A 23,096-nucleotide genomic window follows, 5' to 3' on the forward strand; every position below is an offset into this window, starting at 1 on the left:
TATATATTTATATGTATTTATAATATGTATGTGTGTGTGTGTTTATTATATTATGTAGAATTTTTGTTGCGCTCCTCTCATGTATTTAGTTTAGCCACGCCGCTTGCAAAACTCACAACGTGTCCTGCCGACTTGCTTTTGGTGTCCTTGTTAAACGAGTATACAAATTAGTTTAGTTTTCATATTTATTAATATTATTTTGTTTTTAAGTTTTTAGCATAAGCTGCATTTTGTTTGTTTATAACTATTTAGCGCCAGCTCAACAAATTTTCATACTTAATTCATTTTCTTTGATTTTTTTTTTAAATTTTATATATATATATATAGATGTGTGTAGGTGTGTGTATGTGTGTGATTGTGTGTGTTTGGGTGTGTGTGTATGTGTGCGTGAGCCGGCTGACATTTTATGTGTTGTGATTATTGTTGTTCGTGTTGTTGCATTTAACTGTATTGTGATTGTTGCTGTTGCTGTTCTTGCTGTTGCTGTTACTCCTGTTGCAGTTGTTGTTATTATTATTGTTGATATTTATCAATAAGTTTCCAGCGCGCTTTGCGTTGCATCTGTTTAGTTGTCTGGCTTTTCGGTTTTTATTTTTGCATTTGCTGTCGCAGGATTATTGTCAGCAGCAACGCTGTTGCTGCTATTCGACTGTTGCTGATGAGAGTTGGCTACATTTGGGGTCTGCACCGACGCCGACGCAGCACCAGCTGACGCCGCCGTAGCGGACGTTGCGCTGTTCGCTGTTGCAGCGCTGCCGCCTGCGGCGCGCCCGCTGGAACGATTTGATTCGAGTTCGTGCAGCTTCTTCCATAGCTCCTCACGATCGCGTTCGCGTTTCTTTTCCCTGCAAATGCAAAAACGAATCATTATTTCAGTGTACACATATATATATATGAATAGCAATAGTTACTTTTGCCGTTCCGCCTTGTAGCTGGATGTTAGCTCATCGAATAGCTTTGAATTCATTTCCATAAACGTTTTCAATACATTGTAAACGAGCGCAACAATCGTTTGATTCCAATGCTCCTTGCTAATGCGATAGAGCGCCGGGAACATAATGGGCATTATGACAGGATTGTTCTCCTCAATAAGCGACATTGCATATTCATTATTCCACAGATATAGAGCACGTTCAGCAACCTAAGCAGATAAGTAAATACATATTGTTTAATTTGTATTTAATTGAATATATTTAAAGTTAATTACTTGAAAATGTGGACTCGATACGCATTTGGCTATCTGACGGAACAGCGGCTCCTGTATTTTGACAAACTGTGGCGGATCGATCACATCCAATATCTCCTCAATTTCACCCAGGAACATCACCTCCTTTTGGGAGCATGTTTTGGGCCAAAATTTAAGCAGGCCACGCACTACCGGCTCGGTGAGGAATGGATCCTTCTCTAGGAATTGTACAATGCAATACGCCAGCTGTGCATGGTAGAGCGACAAACATTTGACTTTGTGCAACGGCAACAGGACCTTAACCAAAAATTGTTTATGTTCCGCCTTCAATGGCAAAGCAAAGCCGTTAATTATGCTGTAAAAAAAAGATTTGATTTTAGTCAAGAGAAAATCAAGAGATTTTACGCATTTCCCTTACCTGCCAAGAATCTCGAGCAGTTCGCCAACGCCATTGAAATGCTCCGTCTCATAGATGAATTTCAAGAATATGTTATTGATCTGTTTTCGTATAAAAGCACGTAAGCCTAAGAATTTTCCATAGATGCGATGTAAGACCGTCTTCAGAAAGTCCCGCTCGCGCGGATCCTCCGAATCGAACAGCTCCAATAACTGAAAATTTAATAATATTATAATAACAATAATATCAATGTAAAATCAAGTTTAGTTTACCTGCAGCACAAACTTTTGATCGATCACACGTTTGCCAATGGTCGCCTGAAAATCTTGCGATTCCAAGAAGCGCAAGAACACCTCGTATACCAGCTGCAAATGAGGCCAAGACGCCTCCAGTGTTGGATCATCCTCTTCTGGGTCGAAATCCGGATTTTCACTAGGCGGCAATGTTCGAAATAAATTGCAAGAAATCTAAATGAAACAAAGGCGAAAATATTCATTAGTAGACAATTAAGAATGCCCTAGTCGGGACTACGCGACTAGGTAATACCCTGCCGTCTGCCCCAAGCTGTTATTTCAATTCATTCTGCACTTCTTGTAGACATAAGTAAATTTCAAACTACACTAACATTGCATAAGCACGCGCTCTGCATACTGCAGAACTTTACTATAGGCACTGAATTGTTGAATAACTTTTGTTCCACATGAACTTTCGTAATGCAATTTTCAGAGCGTAACAATAACATCAAAGCACAAGTTTCCACTATTTGAAATACATTTACAAATTTGTGGGAAATGGGCACAACAGTCCACAACTTAAATTCTCAAGACTTATCTATAAATTTGTTCAGATTTTCATTGCGCAAATTGGGAACTTGCTTTTCCTGGTCTATGTCTACATAGTTATAGTTGCATTCCATTTACTTACCATGCGTATTATTTCGGGATAGACCGGTTCCGTAAGCACGCCGCGACCATGTGTTATATAGGTGGATAGATCATTGAGAGCAGCACGTTTTATTTCCTTGCCCTTCAAGTCCGTAACAGGATCCATAAAGTCAAATGATACGCAACACTGACGTAATTTCCGTATAAACAACTCCTCCTGTTCAAGGCTCGAGCAATCAGCTGTAAATAAATATATAAAAAAAAATTTAATTAAAGGATGAGGGATTGCAAGCTTTGCTTTCTTTATTTAGTCACCTTTTAGTGGTGGCAATTGCTGCAGCTCAACATCTGTAGAGTTTCTGTAGCGCGAGGAACCTTGACTTTTTTTACTCTTCTTTTTGAGCGAACGTTTGGCGAACGGGTCGATTCGATCCACAAACGTGCCCGATGACATCTTTTCAGATTTGGGTTCGTTTGTATCGATGGCGGCGGTCTCCGTGGCTGACTGTGTGGTATTCAGCTTGCCGGCTTTGGTTCCAACGTTTGACAATTGAGATATATTTTCGGCTGCACTACTAGTTGCACGCCTCACCACGCCCACACCCACGCCCACGCCCTCGCCCACGCCCGCGTCGCCCTCGTCCTCGTCTTCGTCCTCGAAATCAGTGGTGGTGCTGCTGCTGCTGCCGCCGCTGCCGAGAATCGCGACTGGTTTCTTGTTGCGCGTTTTGCGTAGCCAGCCAAATATTTTATGTGTTATGTTGGCGACTTTTGCCGTTGAGTTTGGCGTCTTGCAATCCTTTGTGCCACGTAATGCACGACTACGACTCCGATTCTTGAACGGTATGCTGGACTCTTCCTTGAGTTGTTGTTGCTGTTGTTGATGTTGATGTTGCAGTTGCTGTGTTATGTTGATGGCGGTGTTGAAGCGATAACGACTTATCTTGGCATTTAATATGCGTTAAGCCTATTCAAATAGAACGTTCGATTGATGTTGTTGTAGCTGTTGCTGCGTGCAACTTGTTTCCTTGTTGCCGTTCTTGTTTTAAATTCGTTACACTGCAAGACAAAAATTAAGTGTTTATTAAAACGTTTTTGTGCTAACGGATTGCATGATTAACTTGCCAATTGACTTAAAAATGGTTTTACCAAAAGTTTGATTGAGTGATTGATGGACATGTCAATAAGCAGATTGATAGAATGTTTTGGTATACTGACAGAACTTAATCGAGTGACTGATGGAAGACTTTCACTAACAGATCACCAGCTTTCTTGATTGACTGAGAAATAAATTGATTGACGATTTCAATAAGCTTGCTTAACTGGCTGAAGAAGATCAGTTGATTGACTACTTGTCTATGACAATTATATAACCCATTTGCAGAGATTAACAGCTTACTTGACTGGCTGATTGATCGATTGACTGCACACAGTGTATTTACATATTCGGAAGGATGATTGATTGAACAAATGTTTGATGCACAGCCTGGTTGATCTGCTGATTCACTTACACATTGAAAGATTAATTGACAAACTGACTGACTAAATGACACCCTAATAAATAGACAATTTAAATACTAGACTGATCGATTATGCGGTTGATTGACAGTGAATGCACAGCAAATAAACCTGAAATTCATTGAAAATTTAACAATTCTGACACACATCTTGACATATAACAATTTATCTTTAAAAAATGAACCAAGCAATTCTCAACTGGAATTATGGATGGCTAATTGAACACCTAATACCTGCAACTCACCTGTGTTTGATTTCTGTGTTGCTTCGTTTTGCGTTCTTTCTTCTTCTTTTTGTTCAATGGAGGGATTGTTGCATTTACTACATGCGCCTTATTGTGGTTGTTGTTGCTGTTGTAATACTCGCTTAGCTTCTATGTTGCTTGCTGCTCTGAATGGCACATCAATTCGATTCTGTCTGTCTATCTGTGTGTATGTGTGTGTGTGAGAGAGAGAGACTAATGTAGAATTTGCTATCAAGAAAAACAAACACTGATCACATATTCTCGCACTCGCTCTCACGCACTGTGTGTGTATGGTTGTGTGTGTGTGTGCGTGTGTGTGTGTGTGTGTACGCGCCTTGCTTCAGCAAGATTTTTCTTTTAGTTGAAAGTTTGTATTATTTTTGGCATCACATGCACTGCAATTGAAAGGAGAAGAAGAACGACATTAAATCATATGAAAATTTTACAATTAAAAAAAAAACAAAATCGATCGAACACAAAAATGTCGTTTGATAACATTGAGCAACGAAAAATATTGCATTTGGGTGCAACCAACCGCATTAATACTCTTTAATGAATCGAAAGCAGCTTTACAATTGATAGTTTTGGATATGCCAGCTACTTTATTTATGGGTTTATCTATAGAGGTTATTAACACTGAACAACCTGGAAAATTTGTTGACTGCAACTCTAACTTCCACGCCCCTTAAGAGGCGTATTCATATAATTTTCATTTAAGTCTCTAGCAACAAAATGACCAAACGAATATTGCCCAAAAACCAATATACTCCTATTCATTTTGTAAACGAGTATAATTATCAGTTTTTTTATTATTATTGTTTGTTATCTAATCAAAATGCTTGGCGTTTCTCCACTTAATGCTTTTGCCATATAGATAAGAGGCAAAATCAGAGCTTTGCCTCTTAGTTGTCTTTCAAGTTGATTCGCTAAAAATACAAAAAAAAAAATCATGCAAGAGCTTTTTTCAGTGCATAAATTGTGAGTGAAAATGTTAACTTTTTTCTCTATGGCCTAACTTTATTCATAAAGTTTTTAATTTATCATATAAATAGAGAGGAAAGAACTTATTTAGTTCCTATTATTATTTTTCTCAACTATTAAATATCAAAATCAATCACATGTTCGCTTAGTTGAGCCTTCACTGTATCTAATCCCACAGGCACTAGTAAAAACAAACCGCAGTTGACTCAACTTTTACTGCCGAATGCAATTTGCACTTTACAAATTTAATTTAACATCGCGTTGATTTGATTTGATTTCATGCTGCAGCTAGACGTAGCAGCGCTGAGCCTCACAGAATTACAGCCGTAATAAAGCTATAAAAAGCTAGATTACTATTGCTCTATACTAACCGCTAATGCAAGTTCAATAGACTTTGTCATATCGTAATTATATTATATTACAAACTGAACGACTCGAATAGTCATATTTTTCTGTCTGACTTTATAAATATACATTTCAAGTAGAACATTTTTCGTGTTTTCTTGTTAATTGGGTTATTAAATCTGGGCAGATAATAATAAACATTTGTAAATATATAAAGCTTTCCTTAGATACAACCCGGGCATTTTACTAAATAAGCAAACTTTATTAAAAGTGGCTAGAGTCGGACATTTAAAGTACAGTATATAAGAGCACACTCTGAGACAATATATATAGGAACCTTTTAATGAGTTTTAGCTATTAACAGAGTTTAGACAATGTCATTTAGCCCTTGTCTAGTTTTCGCCTAGGGAATCTACATATATATAAATATTTGCATCTTTGTGTTTGCTTAAGAACGACACACAGAGAACTGCATTTCAAGTGGGTGAAACCCCAGTAGAAACATGTGAAACACGTCAATCACACACATAGAGACAGATAGAGAGTGGGAAAGAAGGCGAGGAAGCTAGTTGCAATTGTTATACAGGGCGTATGAGTGTCGTCGAGTTAAATTGCGATCGACTTTGACTTCGACTAGCGACAGCTGTTGGGTGTTTGGAAAATGGAAATGTTGTGGTGAGACCAGGCAAGGCAACGTGGGCGACTTGATTCTCATTGACAAACGACCAAGTTTCACTGCTGGCCGGAACTGTACAAACGCCACGCCTCTCTCTTCATATAAAGCCCCTGCTTTACAAAAGCTATCAGCAGCTCGAATTGTTCGAAATGTTACAGCTGAGTTTGCATAGCTGTTGTCTGTATGGGCCATTGTAAGGATTCTCATTTATAGCTGATGTATATGAATATATATATAAATATGTATAGGTGAATATATCAAAGTGCATGTGTGCAAAAGAAAGAGTGAGACAAAGAGAGAGAGAGAGAGCGTTGGAGCGGCTGCATGTTTGCAAAATATTAAATGCATTTTACACAAAGTTGATTCAATTAATTTTCGTATAATGTGGGCGTGGTCTGCACACATACAGAAGGAGAGAGCCGCACGCACCACACTCAACCGGAGATTTAATATAAGTGAAATGAAAATGAAAAGGAAACCAAGCAAGTTAACGGTACCAGCGACAGCTGGGGACACAATTACGAATACTATTAAGGGGCATACAGCGAGTGGGGAGTTCGCTATTATTATGTTATTTTCACACACACACACATGGAATGGAAAATAACACCAAAAAAAAGAAAACAACTTAAATGTTGCCTTGGGGCAAGCCCAAAATGTAGAGCAACAGCAACGCACATACAAGTTACAAAAACATTTAACTATGTATAAAAAAATACATTTTTGAAATTTATCCGACTAATTTAGATGACTAACAAAAATTTCACAGATATTTTAGATAGTTTGTTTATATTATATGTATAAGCAAGCCATACTTAAGTAATTACATTTTTACTATTTATACTTTTTATTATTGTATTTTATTTGATTGTTATTTATATTTAAAAAAAAAATTTTTTTTGTTATATTATATTGTATTTTGATTGAAATTTAGATTTTATATATGCTTTAATTTATTAGTAATATATATGCTATTAAGTTGCTTTATTCAAGTTATACTCTCACCCATTTTCCGCTACGTTAAGTGAATTGTTGATTCAATCGTCAATCAAATCTGATTAAATGAAATTATGAATCATTGTGCATTCATTTTACATGAATAATCATTGCTTGATTCAAGCAATTTTAGATTAAATGGAGTATACTAAGTTCTCAAGAGTTGTTCGATGCCTTTGCATAGAGTTCAAGTACTTGCCACCTTGATAGTCATTCTCATTTTAACGCTCGCCTGACTATATAGAGCTATATGCTGACTAATCTGACTGTCTATCTGTCTAGTTTGCTGACTGACTGTCGTTCTGTCTGTCTATCTGCCTGTCTGCCTGCCTGGTTGGTTGGTTGCCCTGCCCATTGGATGAGAACGCGGTCAACAATATGTCGTCTAATTCGTGCATGTTGTACAGTTGCTTTTATTGTTGTTGTTGTTGTTTTTTGTTACTCTCTGAGCGTCTGACCTTATGACTTTATTAGGCGCACACACAAAAAATATATACAGGGCATAGAAGAAGTAGAAGGAAAACCAAAATAATGAGACAGCTTTGCTAATGTTGTTGTTGTTGTTTGTTTGGGTGTGTGTGTTTGTGTCATAGCATTTTTCAAGATTTTCTTTTAGCCGTCATCGTTGGCGTCGCTAATGACTAAGCCAAGCAAACCCGCCCAACCAACCAACCGATGATGGCCTATCTCTACCTCCCCCTACCTCTCTCTCTCTATTGAAACCTCCCTCTCTCTCTCTCTCTCTGTCTCGTTGCCTCTGTGTCCGTTTGCTTGGCGCGTGTCTATTGATTTTCCATGCATAATCGATATATAAATATTGCAACTGCCTACAATTTTGCCAACTGTCAACTTTAGCTATCATCAATATGCAAAAGACCTCAGCTATCCTGTTCTACCATTGCCACCTACTGTTCCACCTTCTGTCCACACCTATTTCCAAGTGTCTGCTTTGTTATATGGACCCTTCATCAGTTTCGCTTTTCTAACTTATTATTATTTTCACGCACACACACACACACGCACACAGCGCAAATATTTAATGAATATTTATTTTTCATTGCTTAATTTTGATTTGATTGCGTTTTCTGTTGCGCATTCGTTCTTATTTTCATTTCTGTTTAGCGTTGTTATTGTTGCTATTTTTGCTATTTCATTTGTTGGTGTTCGAGTTGTTGCCGTTGACACTGAAAACGTCAATGGAAATCAACGAGTTTTGTGTTTTTATTATTTTTCAATTGCTTTTGAAATGTTCGTTTGATTCGCTTTTTTGCGTTTTTTTTTTTTTCAAAACCCTTTAGTATATATACTACACATATATATGAATGTGTTTTACATAGGAATTACATTTTTGATAACAACAAAATATGTGATAATTAATATTCGGAATTCTAAAAGAAAGTTTGACTATTCTCTAAACAATTACGAAGTCTGACTTATGACATGTTTTCTTATATATTATTTCAGCTTAAATGCGATTTATATCAAAATATCTTGCAAGCAACGTTACTCTAGTCGAGAGTGCTCGACTTGGAGATACCTTGATTCCTGCGCAGAGCTGCTTTCTAACCATTCTACGCTTAAAATAAGCTCTCTGCATTCTGCGCAGTTTCATGAGCAAGGGAAGCGACGTATCCAAACTCTGTGTATTAACTTCTACTCTTTTGTGGTACTTAAGCCACGCTTAATAATTAATACAAAACAATATGGTTTGTGCTATATAGCCATTATTATTATTATCATTAAAGATTTTAATATTATTTCCATTATTATTTATTATTGTTATTTATCAAATTTAGTTTTTATATATTTTGCATCGAAGGGAAAAACTTTCTTACAGGGAAACACGTGTATTATACTCTTTAATTATGCTTAATTCAAGTGGGGTTTTATCTCTTCTGTTTTGTTTTTGTTTTTTTTGTTTGTGCGCCACACTCGCGACAAATTGCGCACTGTTTATTTGCTTGGCTAGCTGCGTACTTGGAAATCATGTCTCAAGAAATTGGCTCTTGGCTGCTGGAAGGGGTAGGAGCTGGGTGAGGGGTCTCAGTGTGGGGTTGGTTTGTAAAAGCAGCTATAAACTACGCAGTAATATTTTGTGCACGTTTCCTTAGCGCATGTGGCACACATACAAATACACACACATATGGCACACAAACACACACACACATGTATGGTACACACGCTTGCACTTGGCACATGGCAAATCCTGACAAGAGTTCAGGGGCGTTTCACAAGTAACTTGGCAACGAGGCGTGGCAAACGCCTTGCGTGTTGCATCCGTCCACCAGCAAGTAAATTGCACAAAGGAAAATGCGCGTGTAAAATGTGAAAATGCGTCAAGAGCTGCAATTCCATTGAAATTGACAGCAGGAAGAGACAGACGAGGGGGATGGGGCGGCAGGGAGGTAACGAGTGGGGGTGTGGTAAGTACTTCACATGTTATTTGTTATCCGATTTGTCCGGCTAAATAGCCCTGAGCTGTGAGAGTTATATTTATAAACGATTTACTGTTGCTTCAGTTCGACTAAAGCTAAGGCTAGCGTGTTGACCTTGACCTTTTAGGAACATTTGATCACTGAGCGTGCATCCCTCATCCGCAGCATCGATTCTGTGAGCTTAAGGCGGTCATTAAATGAAATCAATCAAATCAGTCGCATGTCGCACAACAACTTGCTACGGAGCAGGGACAGCAAAAAGATGATTTTGTATGCAATATGCAAATGGAAGTACAGTGATGACTCGTATATGGCAGCTTTTGAAAAAACTGTCATTAATGTTTAAATGATAGCGGGATAGCTCATATATAGCAGTAACTATCTATTTATTGCGTTAAGTTGGTAGAGTATAAGCATTCTAATTAGCGACCGCGCACTGTAGCTGTGTCTGCATGTGTGTAGCAGAATAATGCGCTGTTAAATTTGCATAAAGTGAAAGGAAATGGAACAATAAGTTTTATAAGAATTCAGCAGCAGCAGCAGCAGCAGCTGCGCACCCTTATACCACCCGCTCTCCCCCTTTTCCCCTTCCTTAGCCATCGCCCTACGCTTAAGCTGTGCAAAATGAATGCTGCAACTGCATCCGATGAATCGAAAGTTTTTCCACAATGTATAAGTGTGTGTGCGTGCCTCAAGGCGAACGAACAACAACCCATTGCAAATAAGTGAGAGGGAGGCAGATACCAAGAGAGAGAGAGAGAGAGATAGAGAAGGAGCAACTGAGGAAAATGTCCAGAGTGAGCTGCAGTGACAGTTTTGGCCTGGCTGTGCATGTGTGTGTCTGTGTGGGTGGATGGGTGTTCGCTGTTGGTCTGCATGCGCTGCCTGCTTTGCCTACATTTTTTCACATTCAGAGGTTTTTGGGGCTCGCAGCCGTCACTCGACATTTGCGGGGGCTGCATTTTTTATTTGTTTTGGTTTCCTTTTTTTAGACAGCTCAGAGCATACACACACATATATATATATATACATATATATATACGTAGGCATGCACAAGTCTCACAACATATATCTCCCCTTTCTTCATGGGAATTAGGTCAGTTGTTGCATTTTAGTTGGCGTAAAACTGAGCATTTAGTTAAGATTCAAAGCTTTAATTAAATGGTTCAAAGTATTAGCTGAATAATTTAAATATATTTTTGTTACGAATATATATACCATATATATAAATTGTAACTGTTAAGTCGTCAATAAACGTAAAGTTCTTCTACTTCGCTCAATATTTGCTGAGTTACAAAAACTTTATAATATTGTTTCTAAAATTTTGTTTTGTGTCTAAAAATTTAAAAATGTCTAGCTCATACAGTATAAGGAGCAATATAAAAGGATGAAGAATGAATATATACACATATATATTCATAATCAAGGTTAGAAGTCCACGTCAACATACACTTGTTAGTTCCTTTGTATAAGAGTTATTAATTGCTTCTTCTACTATAACTTTTTATTTGCATCTCAAAGATTGAAATTTCTAGTTATTAAGTTTCTATTCTAGTTATTAAAGTTTTTTGATACCTCTTGCTATCATTTGGAATGTGGGAAACATTGGCATGACAACGGGATAAGAATATCTCTGTATCACTATCAGTCTCTTGAATATCTCAATCCCAGTCTCCCATGGTATAGCAGTCTTCCATTTCTAGATTGATTCATTTTCATTCTCCAAACAAACTGTCACATGTGCCTTCAAACTACAAATAAGACCCACTGCTATGAAGGCTATAAAAGTATAAATTCAGCACAGAAAATAGTCAATAGTTCTCATATTCATCACCCGTTCTATTAGCTTTAGGGCTTTATCAGCAAGGACATTCTCAGCAGCAGCAAATATGCAATTTCTACCGTTCTCTATCTCCCTCTCTTTCCCTCCATTGCTCTGTCTCTGTTTTTCTCCTTTTGTGACAAACAATTTCAATTTATTGATAATTTCAATTCAGTTCAGGGCTTATGCCACAAATTGACGCAGGCTGCTTCTGACTAATGGCAATTAAAAGCGGCGCAACAAAATAGTCAACGACATGGATAAAGGACACGCAACGTGGCAGCCACAGTTAGAGGGAAAATCATCATAAAAATAGCAACGCTAAACGCAGAAATTTCTATTTAAAGGTGAAAAGCTACCCCGCCATTCTAATTATAAGCAAACACAATCAGAAGCTTTCGTCAGAATTAAGTAATTGCAATAATAACTTTAGACCCAAAGTCTTCAACAATTATCACCTGCTTATATAAATAAAAGTGAAAGCAAACGACAACAACAACAGCAATTGCATCAGCCTCAATTCAATTGACGTGTTGTGTCTTATGTGGCATGCCATATTAAATAAAACATAATTGGTTAGGCCAACAGCTAAGCAAATGACGAAATCCTTCAACTGTAAGCAAAACGAAAAGGCGATAGCAACTAATACCTAATGCCGACGAGTAGATACCCTGTCTTTCAATGTTATAACACATCAATTTAAAAAGTTTCTTCTCTCTTTTAACCCAGCTAAGTTAAAAAAGTTATAACTTCGCTGTGTGTATATTCAGGCTTTACTTAGCAAAGACACTTTAATTAAAAGTGGTTGAATAGAATTTTTAGTTTATTGTTCTCAAAGAATAAGATGCAAACGCGTTGGCGCCCTATTCTAATTAATGGAAGTCACAAAGAAAGGCGATAGAGAAAAATAAAATACAATAAATACAGCAAAATATGTAGTAAACAGTTAACTTATGTTTACAAATGTAAATGAATATCGCATAAAATAATAATAGGGCCTGAGAGTAAGCAGGAAAGAGAGAATGAGGGAGGCGGAGCTTGCGAGATAAAGAGAGACTGTGAGCGAGGCACACCGAGCGAGAGACATTGACAAACAATCAGAATGATAGAAAAAAAGAGAGAGTACCAACATCAAACTTGAAAACTAACATTAAATTAACTAACATTACATGAAAATCGATTAGTTGGGCAACATTTACAAATGGGAGGTGCTCAATCAAGAAGGGAAGGGAGAATATTCTTTAGGAGTTTTTCAAATAAATTCTTGAAAAAAAAAAACATCCTCCTTCTAGTTATAAAACTCGCAGAGTAAGGAATTTAGGGCACAAAGCTAACTTTTTCAATTTCTTATTAATGACAAACAACTCGTTCATTATACCTTGCTTTTGTTCACTACGGGACATTAAGAAGGCGCAGAAGTCAAAAGACAAAAGCTAATATCAGTAAAAAATTTTTCAATTTAATTAAACAATGAAGAAGAAAAACATGAACCCCTCAAACAGTCGCTGCCATAAAGACAGAGAGCAGCAATGTTTGACTAATTAAAAATGACAAACAACATCAGCAGCAGCAGCGGCAACAGCAGCAACAACAACAACACCAACAATAACAATAAATTCGGAGAATATAAAATGCAAAATTCGTTTCAGAACACGCGCCAATCTACAGTATATAAACTATATCACAAAAGCTTGCCTTATCGCTTGCAAATTTCGCAATAGGTGAGGGGCTAGCCAACTTGTCTTGTCTGTCTATATACACAAAATTTATATATTAGAATATATACTATATATATTCTATATATGCCATATATATGTATGAATATTGTAACCTTTTATCTATATTTATTCGCTCCGTAATCAACTTTTGATGGTTCGCTTTTTATATGTGCTGCGGCGCTATAAATCACGGATAACATTTGGTTAGACTATATATATATATTATCTGCATATGCATATATATGGCATATAGCAACATAAATGCTAACTTGCAAATGATTTTATGGCAAAATAGTATGGGATATTTTGTATATATATATATTATAAATATATATATGTAAATAGCTCTTATCTTTGTATCATGGTGCATTGTCTTCCGTTACTGAGTTATTATCATGATTTCTGAATTGTCTCTAATAGGTAAAAATCCTCTAGCCAGGCAATACCTGAGGCCTATGTAATGCTGCTATTTCAACCATTCTACACTTCTTTTATAGACATATATCCGAAATATCTAGGATCACACAGCACACAGCAATATGAATATAAGTCCAAGTGTCCACCTTTCGTGGAAAGTCTAGTTACACTATGTATATAACTAACTTTGTGTTTTACTGGACTAGTTGCTAAGAGTTAGTTTCATATGTGTTCATTATTAGTCTGTCCGCCCAACAGCCTTCTAATTGTTGCAGTATTATCTGAATACTCATCTGATTATGCTAACAGTGCCGGCTGGAATCACCAAATTGTGCAGGTGGATCAAAGCTATTTTGACTCAGCACAGGTATTTTTTTCTTTTAAACAAAGATTTTCTTGAATCGTGATAAGCACGCAAATGAGGGGGTGTTGCGAGGGCGTGGCTGCCATCCAGCGAGCTAATGAACACAATTCATAAAGCCTATGCGACAGATAAAATTTGAGTTAGATAAGATATGAAGCCCAATGCCAAGCCTCAGAGGCGTGGCACCGGCAAAATAAACACAATATATCACAATGGAAAAAAAAAATATTTAAAAAAAAATTAATTAACAGCCAATGTGCTATATGCTAAGCATAATTTAATTAAATTTAATTTCTTTGATTTAAGAAACTGAGCTTCTTTCTTTGCTCAATCATTTCAGCTCAATTCCAATTGCACTTGACTTCTGTGCTCTCCCTCACACCCTTATATACATGCTCAGTCTCTGCTTCTCTCTTTCACTCTTTTCACTTAATTTGAAGGCCATTCATGATTTCACGCAGCTGGCATCCGAACAAAAATTTAAATTATTAATTCTAAAAATAAGCGCATATTAATTTAAGAAATTTATTCTCAAAATAAAAATTGCACTTGAAGCTGAAGAAGCAAAGTTTTGGCTAAATTAGCCCCAAAAGAAGCAATATTTTAAGCATTTTTCTACATTTTCCGTATTCGAATTGCTGCCACATCTAAAATTAATTCACGAGCGGAACGTAGAGAAAAAACGTCATTAATTGTGTTGTGTGTGCGTGTGTGTTGGTGTGGGTGTCTGAGAGTGTGTGTAGCTGTGTTTCACCTAATAGCTTTTCATAGCACTAATGCATGTCCGTCTGACAGCTGATTTTTAGCATGTTTCATATAGCGTTAAAGAGAACAACAAAGGCAATATTAAAACAAGGCTAAACTAAGACCATGATCGACTAGCAGCTACCCTGCATACCACAACAATTGGATATAGAGGAATATCTACACACATAATGTAGTCCCACATTATACACCAACACTAATTGAGTTAACATAAGATACAACTGAAAAGCGCATAGAAAGGCATTTCTTTAAAATACCACATAAACAATATATTATTTAAAGATTTTTTGTATAAATTGCATTCGCCAATAATCAAATTCGAATGAACTGTATGGCAGGTTCGACTTGCAGTTACCCTGTAATCAGTTTCATTGCAGTTTTACTTTTACTTTGCATTAATAAAAGACTTCAAAAATATAATTAATGAAGGATTTAAATTGCTTACAAATGGAATTTTGATAGAGCCCTATGAGAAAAGTAACATTCTAGTTGGAATAAGCTCCTTTTTCATATATATCACAATGCAACGTTCAAAATAACAACAAAAACATAGAATGAAATGTTTGTAAAAATGTATTTCTATTAAATATTTTTCGTATTACGTGTAATTTATAAAAACTTTTTCAATTAATGCAAAGCAAACAACAAACAAACTGATTGAAATTCCACTGTGTTGCGTATTAATTTAATGGTAACTGGATACATATACATATGTATAAATGTATGTATATATATAAAGCTGCAATTTATTGAACATTTCTGAACATATTTCGTTGTTTATATTTGTGAAGAGCAATTCAATTGCATATTTCTCGTATTGGAGTTGAAAGAAATATGCGCAAGTGAATTGCATGTGGTGCACACACACGCCCACACACACAGACACACTCGTGCGTATATATACAATCAGAGGCTGAGCGTAAACATGAACACAAAGTACGAGTGTGAAATGAAAAATTGGGTCGACTACGAATTTAGGGAATTGAGTTTTTTATGAGCGGGCGCGCAATACAGGTACAACAAACAAAAACAAAAAACAACAACTAAATAATGTGCTGAAATAAAAATAGCAATAACAAATGCGAAACTAAAGCCAAATATAAACCTAACGAAAAAAACAAGCAAGAACATTGCAGTCAGGCAAGACCGACTGCATAATACTCGTTTGCGTTTGCACTTCAAATTTGAAGTGTTTTCTATAGTATACAAAATATTATTTACTCATATAATAAATAACACAAACATTACATTAATAGTACTAGTAAGAGAAATCATCCTCATAAGCTGCAATTACTTTTTTGAGTGTTCAATGGATCTAGATAGACAGTGCACTCAGATTAGGGTAATTAATGTCCAATTGGACATTTTCCCAGTTGGATCGTTTGCTACAGAATTCAGAGCTAAGCTAGCAAGAAAAATAGAAAGCCAACAGTTTAAAGCTAGTTAAGGCTATACACTTTGGCATTTAAGGATTTTGAGTTATGTTGAACTGAGTTTAGTAATTAGCCATAGTTTGAGAAAACATAGAGAGAAACTTGAGAAGCTTAGCAGTTAATCCACAATCAAAATAGTTATTTATTATTTTATCTCAATTGACCATTGAATAACTTGTACAGCAAATATTGAATATATAACCAAAATCGATATACCCATGTAAATTATCATTTGAGTGTCATCTCTATGTGTTTCCAAATTGATTGCGCAGTCAGGCAATAAAAATAAAAATCATTTGCAATTGCTAATGTCAACACCTGCGAGCTAAAGTCACGTTCAATGTGACGACATATACAAATTTTATATTTTCGAATGTAATTATTATAAATAAAAATAAAAAGAAACGCAGTAGACATAGATAAATTGATAGCTAAATGTGACTGTGGCTGCGTCTGTGTGTAAGTGTGTGCGCACATACAGTCAAAATGTATTTCAAGCACATTTCACACAAATGTGTGAAATTTTGTACGGATCTGGCAGCGCTGCACGTTTTCAGTAACAGCTCAATCGAAACTTGTTAATTGGGCGAGCGCAGGTTCGTCACTCAGTCAATTAGAACCCGTTCTTTTTGTATTCCAATTGGAATTAAACGGAAATAGAACAAATGGCTTCTCAAAAATGGAGCGCCCTCTGTGGGCAGGTGGATACTTCCGTTCCACATTCTCCCACATATATTTTATATGTAAATAAATAATTTGACATACCTTAGTATATTGCAATCAATTATTTGTAATATATAAATATATATATCATAGCAAAAATGATTTTGTCATTACTTGGTTAAAAAAAACAACAACAATAACACAAATTTCAATTTTACGCCCGAGTGATAAAGTTGCACTTTTTTCATTTTTGCATCTGTATATGTGCGTATGGGGAGACGGCAGCAAAACAACACATGTAAATTAAAAGCAACTGCGCGACTGCGACGGCAACTGCGACTGCGACGTGGGCAACGGCAACGGCAACGTTGACGGTAAAGGCGACGGCGACGGGTGGGCGTAGGGCAGTCGTCACAGAGATCTTGTTAAAGCGAATGCGATGCTAAAAGCAAATGGCGAAAAGCAAAACACAGCAGCAGCAGCGAATTATGAGCGTGCGTGTGTGTGTTTGTTTGAGTGTCTGCCGCTCACATGTGTGTGTTGGCGAGTGTATGGTAATAATGTAGGTGAAATATAAGAATCAAATACGAATACAAAAAAATGCCAATAAGAATGACGACGTGTGCTAGCAGCAATGACAGCTAAGACAGTGAGAGAGAGCGAGAGAGGAGCGAGACGCAGTTGCTTTGATCGCCGAATGAATTGAAAAAAGAGACAATTTAAATATTATTCACTATATATATATGTACATATGTACATATATATATATATATATTTGTATGTACATATATATATTTTTTGCACGGCAGTTAGGTAACGATTTGTCTATATGAGTTATGCTCATAATCTTAACACATTCTTTATTGCCTGTGACACACACACGCACAGATATTTACTCGTACACAGAAAATCTCGCACATACACACTCATATATATAGTGTTGGCTGCTGCTGCTGGTTGCTTTGCTCTGGCTGCGGGTAGCCAACAAAATCGATATTCTAAAAATAATATACTTTGAAAAGTAAAAAAATATTTATATATATATACATATATATACATATATATATATATATACAACATATGTATATATGTATTGAAAGCACAAACGAAATTCAATTGTTGCCGCCGGCCCATTACGTGCATTAGCATAAGTGTGTATGTGTGTATGTATTCCGTTTGTAATTATGTGTATAGGTATTTTAGTGGACACACATACTTATACATTTAATTGCATTTAGTTGTAGATATTGATATTTGCAAAATATGTTTAGCTTTAACAGTTTTTTCTTCTTCTTTTCTTTTCTTTAATATGCTTCTAAGCACTCGGTTTTCTTGCGCCCAACCGACGACGACAGCGACGTACGGCAACTAAAACGACGGCGACATCGCTGCCGCTGGCGCCGCTGCTGCTGCGGCACAAAGAAAGTCGTTTTTTTTTCGGTTTGCGCTCTCTGCTGCTGCTTCTGTATGCATGTATTTGGGAGCGTATGCGTGTGTGTATGTATGAATATGTAAGTGTGTGTATGTGTGTATGATTATATGTGTCTCCCCTAAAGCTCGAGAGCTCTACATCACGAAACGGAGACCAAAGCAAAGACACAAGAAATAGAAAGAGCACTTGGCAAACGAAGAACAGACAGAGTAAAAAAAGAACGAAAGAAAAAGAACCGTAATAAGCGGCAGCTACATCAGTTCTTTATTTTTTATTCAATGCGGCAACACTGATGCCGACGACAGGTGAAGAAGTACAAGAAACAGCAACAGCAGCTGAAGCAGCTGCAATCGCGTTTCTCTTGTTGTTGCTGTATAGTAAAAGTAGCAAAAATTTGTAGTAGAGATAATATGTTGGGGTTGTTGCTTTTGTGAATCACTAACACTAGCACAAACACACATATACATATTTATATATAGTGAGCGAGCTCCAAATTGCTCACCAGTATGGGTGTGGTGAGTTTGCAATGAAATAACATCTGTACATGCATATGAAACACTTTTCGTTCGCTTAAAACAGAAGAAAAATTGCAGAAAATAGAAAGGAAAACACTTAAGCATGTATTACTCTAAAAATAGCACGTCAAATGGTCAAATAGTTATTAAATTAGCTTTCAGCGAATTTGTTACAGTTAAATTTAAGCCGGTCCGCAAATAAAAATGTTTAAATATCATCCTGGCAACAACAACAACAACACTCACCACAAATGATTGTTTTCCGCTCTCCCGTGCTTATGCTTGAGCGTGAGTGTGATACTGCGCGTACTCTCTTTGCTCTTTCGCTCCCACTCGCTCACAGAATTTGAACACAGGGCACAGTTATTTTGCCTTATTTGCTTACTTCAAATTTTTTATATAATTTTAGCACATTCCTGACAATATTGTCCGGATAAGCAATAGGCTTGCTGCAATAATTTGATCTATGTTAGGACACCACGTTTTATATTAATTAAATTCACACCTTTAATTTTTGATAGCAGCGCAGCTGCCGTGCAAAACGCGGCGCACGTACACTCAAAGCGGCGACGACAGCGACAGCAGCAACGACGACGACGACGACATTCGCATTTTTTCACAGTGCGTTTTGCGTTGGGTTCAACTCTTTTTGTTTTTCGTTTGTGATTTACACTGACAATGGCTCAGACACCTGCCACTATTTCAATTGAAAATCATTCCTGGCACTTTCATGTACACTTTGCGACTATTTAGTGCAGCCGGTGATAATATTTTATGCCAAAAAATTTCAATTTTGTCAAGCGGCAACTTGGTTTGTTCACACAGACACAGTAGAAAGTGACGCCATCTTTAAAGGGGTCGCTATACGTTCAGTCTTGCGTACAGTGTTGTTAAATGCCAGCTAAAAACTGTTCGAGTAACCTCTATCGATATGTTTAAAATTACATATTTTCGAATATAAATAAATAATTAACACATAACTTAGACATATTGTAAATATTAGACTTATAAGTTATAATAAATATACCACCTAAGTGATTTTTCATAATTATATTTCGTAGATGTGGCAGCATGACTATGCGTCAGTTAGATGGCAACGCTTAATTCGATGACAATTAATCGACTGGCAAAGTGAATCAGAATGAAATTAACGAAACCCAATTGATTTGCAAAACGGTAAAAAAAGTGTTCAAATTAAGTTAATTAAGAGCAAAGTGGCAAGAGAAACTCTGCGTGTACCGCAGTCAAATCTAGCATTCGTTTAAACTGTTTTTACGGGTAGTAAAAAGGAGAAAATTTAAACAAAGCAATGTCCTCGCTCTCCGCCTCAGCGGAAAATGTTTCCACAATGGGCATTGGCGGCGGTCCCGACTCCAATTCGCATCACGGCTCCGATGGCGGCGGCTCCAGCATGTGCCTGGAGCTAGCGCTCGAAGGCGAACGTCTCTGCAAGGCAGGCGATTGCCGAGCGGGCGTTGCCTTCTTTCAAGCAGCCATCCAAGCGGGCACCGACGATCTGCGCACCCTATCCGCCATCTATTCACAGCTGGGCAATGCGTATTTCTACTTGGGCGACTATGCCAAAGCCATGCAATATCACAAGCACGATTTAACTCTAGCCAAATCAATGAACGACAAACTGGGCGAGGCCAAATCCTCTGGCAATCTGGGCAACACACTCAAAGTAATGGGTCGCTTTGACGAGGCAGCGATTTGCTGTGATCGTCATCTAACACTCGCTCGCCAGCTGGGCGATCGCTTATCAGAAGGCCGAGCGCTCTATAATCTCGGCAATGTCTATCATGCCAAGGGCAAGCATTTGGGTCAGCGTAATCCGGGCAAGTTCGGTGACGATGTCAAAGAGGCTTTGGCAAAGGCCGTCGAATATTATCAGGAGAATCTACAGCTAATGCGAGATCTGGGCGATAGAGGTGCCCAGGGCAGAGCCTGTGGCAATCTGGGCAATACCTACTATCTCCTGGGCGACTTTCAGGTGAAGTTAACTCTTGAATGGCTTCTCCGCCTTCAATCTCACTAAAGTTCTTCTTAATCTTCAGTCAGCCATTGAGCATCATCAAGAGCGCTTGCGCATAGCTCGCGAGTTCGGAGATCGCGCCGCGGAACGTCGCGCCAATAGCAATTTAGGGAATTCGCATATCTTTTTGGGCCAGTTCGAGGATGCAGCGGAGCATTATAAACGCACCTTGGCTCTGGCCATGGAGCTGGGCGAGCGTGAGGTGGAGGCACAGTCATGCTATAGCTTGGGCAACACATATACGCTGCTCCATGAGTTCACCACAGCCATTGAGTATCATCATCGACATTTGGCCATTGCCCAAGAGTTGGGCGATCGCATTGGAGAGGCGCGTGCTTGTTGGTCTTTGGGCAATGCCCACTCGGCCATGGGCAACAATGAGAAGTCTTTGGAATTCGCCGAGTCCCATTTGCAGCTGGCCAAGGAACTGCACGATCCCGTGGGTGAGAGCACAGCGCGCGTGAATATATCCGATTTACGCAAGCTGCTGGGTTTGCCGGAGGCGGAGCATACGCCCACGCAGGATGACGAACGCTCCAGCGCCTCGGAGCATTCGGCGAGCGGACATCAATCGGATGGCTCCGAGAACTCACAAGGACGCTTGGTAAAATCGCTTGTGCTCAAGCATGCTGACAGCTGTTTAATCTTTGACGTTTTTTGCAGGTTCGTGTGCGTCGCCAGAGCATGGAACAGCTGGATCTGATCAAGATTACGCCCGATGGTAAGCGTTTGCAGGAGGAGAAGCACAAGGCGTCAAATGCCGCCGCCCACACAAAAGCCAAAGAGGACGATTTCTTCGAGATGCTCTCGCGTTCCCAGTCCAAGCGGATGGATGATCAGCGCTGCTCCATTAAGCTAAATAGCGCCGGTAGCGTTGCAGCTGCTGCTGCTGCTGCCTCCACGGGCGCCACACGGAAACCCTTGGTGCAGCAGAACTCCCTGTTTGTCGACCCCACGAATTTGCCGGGCTTGAAGTCGCCCTCATCGGGCGTGCCACCGGCTCTTGGTCATGCGCCATTGGCACGCAGTGCCACAATCAATCAACAGCCAGACGATGCATTTTTGGACATGCTGATGCGCTGCCAGGGCTCCAGGCTGGAGGAGCAACGTTCCGAATTGCCGCGTCCGAATGTCACCATGGATGTGGAGGCGCCACAGATGCAGGCGCCAGCAGCTGCTGCTGCCGGAGCTGGTGCTGCAACAGGTGGACAGTCTGGCAGAGGCACCACAGTGCCAGACGAGGATTTCTTTTCGTTGATCATGAAAGTGCAGAGCGGTCGCATGGAGGATCAACGGGCGTCCATACCATTTGGCGGCTTCAGCAATGCTCAGCGAAATGCCCGCAACAACCACAACAACAACAACAACAATAACAATACCAACAGCAACAACAACAATGCTGGCGGATCAGCTGGCGCCAAGTAGATGCAACCAATTGTCTGTCCATTTAGACTCTCTTACAATCTTTATATGTATTTTTTATTCATCATTTCGTTCTAAGATTTATAACCAAAAAATATTTTATTTTATTATGCAATCAAGCACACACACACACACACGCGCAAGTACAGTGAACACTCTGACAGCTAACAGACAGCTAAAATTATTTTTGCTTAAATCTTTGTAACTTTTATATTTGATTTTGTTTAAGAACTTTTATTGAAGCAAATTTGAAATTCCAAACAAAATGTTGAAAAAGAAATTTAAGAACTTTTGCACTAAAAATTATGAAAAGAAAAAATGTAACGCAAATATTTCGAAAAGAAAGAAAATTTCAATTTGTGTATTAAAAAAGAAATGAAATTTAAATGAAGCCAAGCAAATCTTAAAACAAAAATTACTTTAAACGAGAAGAAAAAAACAACAAACTAAAAAAAAAGAAGAAATTTTATAAAAAAAACTATTTCTACAAAAATTAAATGGAAACCAAAAATTGTAATAACAAATTCTATAAAATGTGTATATAATACTTAGAAAAGGAAATTTTAAAAACAGAAAATATTCCATATATCAGAAACTTAATTCACAAAATAATACAAATATTTTAAAGTCAGATTAAAGAAACTTCTAAATTTTAGCTATTCCGATTCATTTACGCTAAGGAAAAAAATATTTAGATATTAAAAAAGTTTGTAAAATTTATTTACGCTTAAAGTTGAATTGTATAAAAAATATTTAAACATTTTAAATTTAAGATAAATTTAAAAAATTTATTTCACTTTAAAAAAACTTTACTAAAAAATATTAGTTTTTTGTATTTGAATTTTGAT

General features: G+C 37.8%; 2 protein-coding genes across 4 annotated transcripts; one reads left to right on the top strand and one right to left on the bottom strand.

Moving 5' to 3' along the window:
- Positions 1-19,284, bottom strand: LOC111603477 (serine/threonine-protein phosphatase 2A 56 kDa regulatory subunit epsilon isoform). 3 transcript variants are annotated; one of them, XM_030225798.1, is made up of 9 exons: positions 19,038-19,283; positions 4,230-4,624; positions 2,783-3,526; positions 2,508-2,707; positions 1,856-2,050; positions 1,605-1,795; positions 1,208-1,541; positions 912-1,141; positions 1-845 (listed from the first exon to the last, which is right to left on the bottom strand). In XM_030225798.1, the coding sequence occupies exons 3-9, from the start codon at positions 2,919-2,921 to the stop codon at positions 566-568; spliced, it is 1,569 nt and encodes a 522-aa protein (XP_030081658.1). In that variant the 5' UTR covers positions 2,922-3,526; positions 4,230-4,624; positions 19,038-19,283; the 3' UTR covers positions 1-565. The 3 variants fall into 3 exon arrangements, with proteins under 3 accessions (XP_030081658.1, XP_023176834.1, XP_023176835.1); XM_023321066.2 differs by lacking the exon at positions 19,038-19,283 and adding an exon at positions 18,061-18,077 and having other exon boundaries at positions 4,230-4,410; XM_023321067.2 differs by lacking the exon at positions 4,230-4,624 and having other exon boundaries at positions 19,038-19,284.
- Positions 19,285-19,888: 604 nt separating this feature from the next.
- LOC111603473 (G-protein-signaling modulator 2) lies at positions 19,889-22,418 on the top strand. The gene is made up of 3 exons (XM_023321062.2): positions 19,889-20,784; positions 20,849-21,430; positions 21,490-22,418. Exons 1-3 carry the CDS (start codon positions 20,101-20,103, stop codon positions 22,249-22,251), a joined length of 2,028 nt encoding a protein of 675 aa, XP_023176830.1. The 5' UTR covers positions 19,889-20,100; the 3' UTR covers positions 22,252-22,418.
- Positions 22,419-23,096: the final 678 nt, after the last annotated feature.

Source organism: Drosophila hydei, unplaced genomic scaffold, assembly GCF_003285905.1.
Source record: "Drosophila hydei strain 15085-1641.00,03,60 unplaced genomic scaffold, DhydRS2 tig00008144-arrow-arrow-pilon, whole genome shotgun sequence".
Taxonomy (NCBI): Eukaryota; Metazoa; Arthropoda; class Insecta; order Diptera; family Drosophilidae; genus Drosophila; species Drosophila hydei.

What these genes read in the sequence shown, in the direction of transcription:
- LOC111603477 (XM_023321067.2), bottom strand. Translation starts at nt 2,921, where the DNA reads ATGTCATCGGGCACGTTTGTGGATCGAATCGACCCGTTCGCCAAACGT. An exon ending in GCAATTGCCACCACTAAAAG is followed by an intron (nt 2,708 to 2,782) that starts GTGACTAAATAA and finishes ATTTATTTACAG; the next exon opens with CTGATTGCTCGAGCCTTGAA. An exon ending in ATCCCGAAATAATACGCATG is followed by an intron (nt 2,051 to 2,507) that starts GTAAGTAAATGG and finishes TGTTTCATTTAG; the next exon opens with ATTTCTTGCAATTTATTTCG.
- LOC111603473 (XM_023321062.2), top strand. Translation starts at nt 20,101, where the DNA reads ATGTCCTCGCTCTCCGCCTCAGCGGAAAATGTTTCCACAATGGGCATT. An exon ending in ATCTCCTGGGCGACTTTCAG is followed by an intron (nt 20,785 to 20,848) that starts GTGAAGTTAACT and finishes CTTAATCTTCAG; the next exon opens with TCAGCCATTGAGCATCATCA. An exon ending in AGAACTCACAAGGACGCTTG is followed by an intron (nt 21,431 to 21,489) that starts GTAAAATCGCTT and finishes CGTTTTTTGCAG; the next exon opens with GTTCGTGTGCGTCGCCAGAG.